This window comes from Lagopus muta, chromosome 10, assembly GCF_023343835.1.
Source record: "Lagopus muta isolate bLagMut1 chromosome 10, bLagMut1 primary, whole genome shotgun sequence".
In the NCBI taxonomy this organism is placed as follows: domain Eukaryota; kingdom Metazoa; phylum Chordata; class Aves; order Galliformes; family Phasianidae; genus Lagopus; species Lagopus muta.
In genome coordinates, this window is record NC_064442.1 from 18781056 (window position 1) to 18791123 (window position 10068).

Sequence of the window (10068 nt, forward strand, 5' to 3'; positions counted from 1 at the left end):
CAGGCAAGGCACGGGCTGTCGGGCTGATTTAGTTTGGGTTAATCTCAGTGTGAAGCTGCCTCTGTTCCACCCTGCCAAGCCCCCCATCTAGGGGCTTTCTTCGGGGTTTGCACACAGTGGGAATCGGCTGTGCGGGCTGACGTCTGTACCTCTGTCATTGTTGGTGTCTGTGTCGGCTGAAATAAAGCACAGTCCAGTGCAGCTCTTGTTGGTGTGTCTCTGCTCCTGTCCCCACGGCGTCCCTCCGGTGTCCCCAGAGCACAGCAGATAGCAGCTGCTCTCTGTGATGCAACCCTTGCTCCGCAGCACGTGGCACAACCACACTGATCCCTTTGGAGCAGCCACACCGCATCTCTCAACAGCCCATCCCTTCCCACATGCCCACCACTCCTCGCAGCTCCATCCCATCCTTATGTCCCCATCCCTCTGCCTTCACATCCTCTCCCCGTGTCCCCTTCCCTGCGCCCTCAGCCCAGCGATGCGCTCAAAGAACTTCACGCCACCACAACAGCTCGCTTTCCTCTTTTTTTTGTTGTTTTTGTTTGTTTGTATCTATTCCTTTGGGTTTTTTTTGCTTCAGTTTCTCATCGATAAAAACGCCATCGCCACAAACGCGAGGAGGGACGGCCACCAGCACGGGGTCGGGGATGGGGTGTAGGGGACAAGGGAACTGGCAGCCCGCTCCCCACTGCTCGCCTATGTGCAGGGGGGAGCCGTGGTGCCACTGCGACCCTCCGGCATCCCCACACACCAGCGCCCACTGCCAACCCCACGCGCCCATCCCTGACCAGGGCTGTCGCTCTGCACCCCGCAGCAGGGTCCCCGCTGTTCAGTTTGTGTACACCTGAGTCCCGATCACACGCATGATCTCCTTCTGGATTTTGGGGTCCTGAGTATTGATATTGGCGTCTCCCACTTGGCCGTCTTCGTACCTGGAGGGAAAAGCGTTAGCCGTGCCCACGGGGCGACCGTGAGCGCAGAGATGGGGTTGGCACTCACACAAAGAAGAAGCGGGTGCAGACGTGGTCCGAGACGGGGCAGACCCAGATGTTGCCGTGCTTCTGCAGGTCCTTGGAGGTGATGACTGCGGAGGGAAGGGGCGCCATGTGGGGGCTGTCACACCAGCACACCCAACCCCATCGCCCCCACGGCCCCGCACCTTCGCAAAGCGCAATGCAGTTCAGGTTACGGCTCTGGAGGAAGCGGGACTGGATGGAGCGGGTCTGTAGGGAGAGCAACTGGTGTCAACCCTGCCCGCTCCCAGCCCCAGCCCCGTGTCCCCGCCATGTCACCTGGGGGATGGTGTTCATCCGGTTGTACCTCTGCACCAGCTCGTCCTTTGAAGGCATCCGGTGCTGCCCTTTCCCCATCCCTGCAGACAATGACACAGCGGTCATTCCTGGCACCATGGGCTGGGGACACGGCCGCCACCGGGCAGCAGCACCCCAGGGTGACGCAGAGTGACAGTGGTGAGGACATGTGTCACAGACACTCCTGGGATGGCCACACCAGGAGCTCCATCCTGCAGGCAAACCCAAACCCCCACAGTGGGGGCAGTGCCTTTTGGAGTCGGCACAAGGAAGAAGCAGCTGTCGTGTCACCTTAAAGTCAATTTTTCAGCCCAGGAAATGCCCATTCTCTGTTCTTTTTCCCTTAATAACCGAGCGGGTGCGTCAGAATGCCCCGATTTGCTGGGGAGAGGACGGTGCGGGAGAAGGATGCAGGATGTGGCTGGGACACCTCAGTATCCCGATGCCACGCGGCTCCTCCGTGCCATGCAGGGAGCGGGATGGGAGCACAGGTGGGACCAGCGGAGCGGGCAGCCTCTTACCTGAGTATCCAAAGGAAATACTGGAGATGGGGCTCAGATAGATGCCCTTGCCATAGGCTGCTCCATGCAGCTTGCAGGAAAACACCGGGGTGAGCAGCGCGGCACCCGCGGCAGCGTGGGCACGAGGCACGGCCACAGCACCCCTGGGGCTGCCCACATCCCTCCCCACCTGCCCGGATCCGGAACCGGCATCAGCGAGCGGTACCTGCAGCTTGGTGTAGGACGCGTTGACCAGCCCGTTGCGCAGGATGGAGTGCCAGTTCTCAATGTGAGAGCCACTGCAAGAGCCGGCGTCAGCCCCACGGCGCCCGGCCCTGCAGCGCCCCATAGGGATCCCGCAGACCCCCACCGCCCCGCGGCTGCTCACTGGAAAGCAAAAGTGCTGCCGTAGAGCTTCTTGGCGGTGCGGAACCGGGCCTCCTTGGCTGGGGGGCTGCTCAGCAGGAGGAACTGGTGCGAGGTGTGCATGAACTTCAGCTGCTACCAGTGGAAAGGGCAGAGCAAAGGCAGCGCCAACGAGGAGAGAGGAGAGACAGACGGACGCAGATCATGCACGGCAGCCCCCAGCCCTGCGCCCACCTCAGCGCTTTTCAGATGCTTGGCCATGGCAGGAGGGCCAGGATTTCTAGGAGCTCACCCACTGCTTTCTGCAGCATCCTGTTTTGTGTCCCAATACTGCATCCCACAGTGCACACCCCACGTCCTTCATCCCTTATCCCACAACCCGCATCCCATGCCCTCAGACCTCCATTCCATACCCGTACATCTACATCCCTCCTCCAGCTTCCCATATTCCATCCACATCCTCCATCCCACATCCTGCATCCTCCATCTCACACGGTGACTGCACAACCTGTAGCTACACCCACACTGCACATCCCACCCCCCGTACCTTACACCCCACACCTTACATTGCACAGCTCACACCCACACAGCTCTGGCCATGCCACTTACCCTGCTGAGGGGCAGCTTGACAATGTGGGATCTGTTGCTGGAGATGATCCTGTGGGAGCAGGATAGAAGATGAGATAGAGCGGTCCCACCTGAGTCCCACTAGTCCCTAAACACTTTTGACTCCATACCATCCCATCATATCACATCCCATCCCATCCCACTGCATCTCATCCCATTGCATCACAGCGCAATCCATCCTCACACTACTGCGTTCATTTTTGGACACCTCACTGTTAGAAAGACATTAAGGCCCTGCATGTTCAGAGAAGGCCAACGGAGCTGTGAGGGGTCTGGAGTGCAAGTGTTATGGGGAGCAGCTGAGGGAGCTGGGAGGGATCGGCCTGAAGAAGAGGAGAGGCTCAGGGCAGACCTTATTGTTCCCTACAATTCCCTCACAGGAGGCTGTGGCAAAGTGGGGGTCGGTCTCTGCTCCCAGGTACCAGCAAAAGAACGAGAGGAAATGGCCTCAAGTTGTGCCAGGAGAGGTTCAGTTTGGATATTAGGAAAAACTTCTTCTCAGAAAGTGGTCAGGCACTGTAACAGGCAGCCCAGGAAGGTGGTGGAGTCACCAACCCTGGAGGTGTTCAAGAACTCTGGATATATGGCACTGAGGGACATGGTCAGCGGGCATGGTGGGGATGGGTTGATGATTAGACTACACGATCTTAGTGAACTTTTCCACCCTTAATGATTGATTCTGTTGTATCCCATCCCACTCCACTCCACCACATTTCACTCCACCACATTTCACTCCATCGCATCCCACCCCATCCCATCCCATCCCATCCCATCGCATCCCACCCCACCCCACCCCATCCCATCCCAACCCATCCCATCCCATCTCATCCCACCCCATCCATCCCATCCCATCCCATCCCATCCCATCCCATCCCATCCCATCCCATCCCATCCCATCCCACCCCACCCCATCCCATCCCATCCCATCCCATCGCATCCCACCCCACCCCACCCCATCCCATCCCATCCCATCCCATCCCATCCCACCCCATCCACCCCATCCATCCCATCCCATCCCATCCCACCCCATCCCACCCCATCCCATCCCATCCCACCCCATCCATCCCACCCCATCCCACCCCATCCCACCCCATCCCATCCCATCCCACCCCATCCACCCCATCCATCCCATCCCATCCCATCCCATCCCATCCCATCCCATCCCATCCCATCCCATCCCATCCCATCCCATCCCATCCCACCCCATCCATCCCATCCCACCCCACCCCACCCCACCCCATCCCATCTCTTTAGCACCCCTCAGTCTTACCACTGCAGAAGGGGATGTGCCAGCGGGTCCAGTTTGTCCATCTGCTTCTTGATCTCCAGATAGGAGCCCTGGCAGAGGCACAAGCACCATGAAAAACTCTGTCACCAACCCACTACGGAGACAGGCATCAAAATCCCATGCAGACATCCAAAATGGTGCCGGGATGCAGAGCTAGGGCTTGCCACATACCTGGGTCATCTCCCGGATGGACATCACGCTGTCCAGCGCCTTCTGCAGCCGCTCGTAGTTCTTCTTCTGCACGTGGGGCAGCAGTGGGGTGGCCATCAGAAGGGTGTCAGTGCGCAGTGCTGGGGCACACCACCCTGCTGCTTACCTTGGGGTTGAAGGCAAGTGTTTTGGGGTCGTTGGGGTCCACCACGGAGGGATAAGGCTCGAAGATGATGCTTTTGCGGGGGGACTCCAGCGCAGCGCGGCACATGGCCACCAGCAGGTCCACCACCTGGCCACCAAGATGGACACGGGGTCACCCCAGAGATTCCACCCTCGTGTCACCCACTTATGTCACTCCCCGTGTACCTCAGCGCCTGTGGCCACCTCTTCTGCTGCACCGGACATCACACCCAGGGTGTAGAAGGAGAAGACGCACAGCTCCCGGGTGCACACAGCCGGCTGCAGAGGGGACAGGCACTCAGTGACAGTGACACAGGGTGACACACACCCCTGTCCCCCAGCACTGCAGCACCTTGAGCATGGAGCCGTTCTGGAAGACGTGCTGCTCGTCACACACCACGCAGTACTCGTTGAGCGTTGGGATGCGCTGCTCTGCATACTTCATGATCTGTGGATAAGGCGCAGGGTCAGCCCCATGGTGGCCCCGAGATTGATAAAGGGACTGTGGGGACAGTGCTGTGGGGTGCTCACCTGGACGAGGAAGCCATACTCCAGCGTGGGGACGTTCTTACAGTGGCCACCAACCTGCGATGGAGCCGGAGCGGCACCAGATGCATTACCCCTTTCCCACACCCCTCACACAGCATCAGGATCTCCCGAAAGCCCTGGGGGCCCTAAGGCCATCCCGCAGGGACAGTGGGGACATGCACCCCTGACGCCACGTGGGAAGGGGAGGGAGAGCAAAGAGAGCCCCGAGCCGGTGTTGACACCCACCAGGATGTTGAAGGGAGCAACACCTGCCTGGGTGCTGGGGGTGTAGCCAAACACCTCTCCCTTGGGGTTCTTCACCGTGCAGGAGACGGAGCGGTTCATCAGGCGGTTGACGCGCACTTCGGGAGCACCCAGCTTGCCCTTCAACACTGAGTCCGGGATGACAGGGAAGCTGGGAGACCTGCGGGCATGGGATCGAAGAGACACCTGTTACCATCACCCTCCCCAGAGGGCCATTTCCCGCCCAGCTCCTCTGTTCCTATACATCCAGCACTGAATTTTCACCTTCCTGCTTTTGGGGTTTTTGGAAGCTCCTGTTCTCCTCAGCAAATGGGGGGAAAAAAGGCACTGGGGAAGGTGGGGACGTCACTGGAACCTTACTTGGGGATGGGGGAGAAGATGCTGAGGCCGGCTCGGAACTTCTTGATGGTGCCGCTCGTTTTGAACCAGCTGTGCCGCTTCTCCTGCTGGGTCTTCAGGAAGTCGTTGCTGAGATGCTTCCATTGCTGCGATGTGAACATGCCCAGGATCCTGGCACAGAGGTGACATGGGTGCCCAGGTGGGTGCTTCAGCTGAGCACATCTCCTACTCCACCCCTTGGAAACCCAGTGACCAGCCTGTCCTGGAGCTGTAGGGCCAGCAAGAGGACATGGCGTGACAGGGACATGTGGGACCTGGGTGATCCGGAGATGAAGTTTGCCCTGAGAGGCAGTGGATGCCCTGTCCCTGGAAACAGCTAGGGTCAGGCTGGTGGGGGCTCTGAGCCCCTAATGGAGATGCAGGTGTCCCTGTTCATTGCAGGGGGGGTGGACTGGTGGCCTTTAAGGGCCTCTTCCAAATCAAATGATTCTATGATTCTATGAAAAGTGACCTGCCCCTCCCTGCCACCCCTCATTTTAGTTCTTACTTCTTCAGCTGCAGCCCCAGCCCGAAGCCCTCCTTGTTGGATGGCTGGAAGACCTCGATGGACGGTTCTGTGGGCACAGAGCTGCTGGTCAGCACAGCGCTCACAGCCATGCAGGCATCCCCTGACCGCCCATCCCCACTCACCGGGGCCATCGAGGTACTGGGAGAGGGAGAAGCGCAGGCGCAGGACGATGGGCTCAGTCCGAAGCACCTTCCAGGCTGTTGCCACCTCCTCCTGCCGAGAGACAGCCACGGAGACATCAAGTAGGATGTGGGGACCCGAGAGCCCCCCCACTGGATCCCCCCTGCGCCACGGGGACTCACATCGAGGAAGCTGATGTTCACATGGAGGTCGATGTCCACGTCGTCGATGGTCCCATACTCCCTGCAACGACACGTGGCACGGCGGCAGGTGTGAGTCTGGGTCCTGGGGGTGCCACCACGGGGTGACAAGGCACTGTCACAGCCAGGTGTCCCAGCAAGTCACAGCACAGGCACACCCACCTGACGGACACAGCATTCTCGCTGTAGATCTCCTTCACAGCCTCGATGTCGGCGTCCAGCTGTGGGTGTCGGTACAGGTCGGCGGCACAGGTTCCCTGCAACAGCGCCATCACAGCCAGAGTCCCCACAGCCCCACAGAGGGGGCCAGCATCCCCCCCGTGGCACCTATTCCCCCAGTGGCTTTACCTGTACCCCATAGAGGAACTCCTCGGACTCATTGTCCCCATCGGAGTCATCGTCCGTCCAGTACTGGCCCTTGAGGTCCTGTGGGAAGAGGGATGGGGGGCTGAGGGTCAGCGGGGAGAATTTGGGGAAGACTGTTGTGGGGGAATTTGCTGGGGTGGACTGGGGGCAGATTGAGAAGTTGGAAAGGGAGACTGCAAGGGGAAAAGGATGGGGATCAGGTTTTGGGGGGTTGGGTTTGAGGTGCTGGTTTGCAGGGCACAAAATGAAGGGATGCACTGAGACTGCTTTGGGGGTTGTGGGTTTGTGGGATAGATTTGAAAGTATAGGTTTGGGGGCAGACCTGTGGGCGTACATTTGGGGGTGCAGGGTGGGAGGTAGCAAGTTGGGAGTGCAGAGTGAGGACTGTAGGTCTATGTGGGGAGAGCAAATTTGCAGGACAGATTTGGGCCTGCAGGATTCTGGGGGCAAGTCTGGGGTAGAATTGGGAGTGAAGGTTTTGGGGTGCAGGAAGGAGGGCAGATTGAGAACTGCAGGTTTGAGGTAGGAGATTGGTGGGGTGCAATTTAAGGGTACAGAAAGGAGGAAGGCTTGGGGGTGCAGATTTGGGGTGTGGGTTTAGATGTGCATGTTTAAGGGGCATTTTCTGAGGGGTAGATGTGCAGGGTGTGGATTAGGGGGTGCGTGTTTAGAAGTTTGGGTTAGGGGTTAGATTTTTGGGTACAAGTTTTTTGTCATGCAGGTTTGAGATGCGAGTTTGGGGTACAGATTATGGGGCTACAGATTTGCAGGGTGCAGGTTTAGGGGTGCAGATCGAGGTGCAGATCGAGGGGACTAGGTTTTGGGGATGCAGATTGAGAGGTTCAAGTTCTGACAGAGCAGATATGGGGTACAGATTTGGGGTCCAGGTTGTGGGTAAAGATGTTGGGATATGGGTACTTGGGGTGCAAGTTTAGGGGTGTAGATTGAGAGGTGCAGGTTTGGGGTGCAATTGGGAGGTGCACGTTTGGGGTGCAGGTTTGGGGTGCAGATTCTGGGGGTGCAGGTTTGGGGTACAAGTTGAGGGGGCAGATTGGGTGATGTGGGTTTAGGGGAAGAAGTTTAGGCGTGGAGGTCTGAGGAACAGGTTTGGAGTGCAGGTTTAGGGGAGAAGGTTTGGGGTGCATATTGGGAGGTGCAGGTTTAGGGGTGCAAGTTCTGGAGGTGCAGGTTTGGGATTCAGGTTTGCAGGTATATTAGGGGGTGAAGGTTTGGGGTGCAGGTGAAGGGTGCAGGATTGGGAATGCAGGTTCTGAAGGTTTTCCAGGTTGCCAGAGTAGGGGTGCAGATTGGGAGATGTAGCTTTGGGGTGCAGGATTAGGGATGCAGGTTCTGGAGGTGAAGACTTGCAGGCTGCAGGTTCAGGGATGCAGGTTTGGGGGTGCAGGTTTGGGATGCAGGTTTGGGATGAAGGTTTAGAGGTGCAGGTTTGGAGTGCAGGTTTAGGGTGAAGGTTTAGAGGTGCAGGTTTGGGATGCAGGTTTGGGGTGAAGGTTTAGAGGTGCAGGTTTAGGGTGAAGGTTTAGAGGTGCAGGTTTGGGATGCAGGTTTGGGGTGAAGGTTTAGAGGTGCAGGTTTGGGATGCAGGTTTGGGATGAAGGTTTAGAGGTGCAGGTTTGGGATGCAGGTTTGGGATGAAGGTTTAGAGGTGCAGGTTTGGGATGCAGGTTTGGGGTGAAGGTTTAGAGGTGCAGGTTTGGAGTGCAGGTTTGGGGTGAAGGTTTAGAGGTACAGGTTTGGGATGCAGGTTTGGGGTGAAGGTTTGGGATGAAGGTTTTGAGGTGCAGGTTTGAGGTGCAGAATGAGAGACGCGGGTTCTGGAGGTGCAGGTTTGCACGGTGCGGGTTTAGATGCTCAGATCGAGCGGTGCAGGCTAGTGGTGCAGGCCGGGGGGGCACCCAGCCGTTACCCCGCACAGACCCCCCAGCCCATGGGCAGGGCTCAGCTCCCTCAGCCACTCCCTCCTCCACCCGCGGGGCTCACACAGCTCGGGGTTCCCAGCGTTCTCGAGGGGCACACGGCGGACCCCGGCCCCGCGCTCGCGGCCGTTCCCCCCTCGGTACCCCCGACCGCGGCGCGGCCTGTGCGCGAGGCCCGGCCCCGGCGCCGCCCGCGGGCCCCGCTGCAGAGGCGGCCCGGCGTCCCCCCGTCCCCGCGGCCGTCCCCGGCCCTCACCATCTCAGCGCTGCCCGCGGCCCGGCCCCGTCCCTGCCGCCTCCATGCCGCCGGGCGGGCGGGCGGCCATCGGGCCTTGACGTCAGGGCCCCGCGCCTCCGTCGCCCGGCAACGCCGCCCGGGCGGTGACGTCACCGCAGGGACCCCGGCCCCGAGCCCCCGACCCGTCCCGGCCGCGTCTCGAGCGGGGCGGGCGGATGGCGGCGGGCGGCGGACCCCCGCGGCCCCACATCGGGTCCCCATGGGCTCTGCTCAGTGTCCCCGAATGTCCTTAGCGCGGACTCTCCGCGCGGTGCTCGCGGCCCCGTGCCGGGTCCCCACACGACGGCTCCGCGCCGGGTCCCTGCAGTCCTCACTCAGTGTCCCCCGCACGCGGTCCCCAGGAGCCCGCTTTCGGTCCCCGTGGCCTCACGTTGGGTCCCTGCGCTTCTCATTGTCCCTGTGGTCCCTCACAGCCCCTCATGGCCCCCATGACCCCGTGTTGAGTCCCGCATGCCCTCCCATTGGGTCCCTGCAGTCTCCCCTCATTGTCCCCAGCATAGGGTCCCTGCAGTCCTATCATGGCCCCTATGGCCCCGTGTTGTGCCTGCATGGCCTTCACTCATTGCCTCCAGCACAGTGTCCCCATGACCCAATGCTGGGTCCCCATGGTCCCCCATGGCCTCATATCAGGTCCCTGCACTCAGTGTTGCCAGCATAGGGTCCCTCTGGTGTCTCACAGTCCGTCATGGTCTCTATGATCCCATGTGGTGTCCCCATGGCCTCACACTGGATGCCCTGTGGCTCTATACTGGGGCCTCATGGTCTCTGCTCAGTATCCCCAAATGTCCTTAGCATAGAGTCTCCATGGTCCCCCATGGTACTCATGGCCACATGCGGGTCCCCATGGTTCCCACAGCCTCACACTAGGTCCCTGCAGTCCTCACTCAGTGTTCTCAGCACAGGATCCCCATGGCCCCCCATGGTCCCATGTTGGGTCCCCATGCTCCCGACTCAGTATCTCCAGTGCCCCCAGCACAGCGTCACATGGATGTGGCACTGGGTGCCCACCTTGGGTGCTACATTA

At 59.8% G+C, this 10068-nt stretch overlaps 1 protein-coding gene across 8 annotated transcripts; it reads right to left on the reverse strand.

The window, feature by feature from the left end:
• Positions 1-479: 479 nt before the first annotated feature.
• Positions 480-9103, reverse strand: PARP6 (poly(ADP-ribose) polymerase family member 6). 8 transcript variants are annotated; one of them, XM_048956131.1, is made up of 22 exons: positions 9003-9103; positions 6792-6869; positions 6606-6700; positions 6426-6486; positions 6246-6336; positions 6103-6169; positions 5577-5726; positions 5226-5376; positions 4956-5009; positions 4777-4872; positions 4611-4703; positions 4408-4533; positions 4263-4328; positions 4074-4141; positions 2786-2834; positions 2199-2308; positions 2037-2109; positions 1832-1901; positions 1293-1372; positions 1160-1223; positions 1000-1084; positions 484-932 (listed from the first exon to the last, which is right to left on the reverse strand). In XM_048956131.1, the coding sequence occupies exons 1-22, from the start codon at positions 9003-9005 to the stop codon at positions 830-832; spliced, it is 1833 nt and encodes a 610-aa protein (XP_048812088.1). In that variant the 5' UTR covers positions 9006-9103; the 3' UTR covers positions 484-829. The 8 variants fall into 8 exon arrangements, 6 of the variants coding, with proteins under 6 accessions (XP_048812084.1, XP_048812083.1, XP_048812088.1 ...); XM_048956130.1 differs by having other exon boundaries at positions 485-932; positions 2199-2311; XM_048956129.1 differs by having other exon boundaries at positions 486-932; positions 5199-5376.
• Positions 9104-10068: the final 965 nt, after the last annotated feature.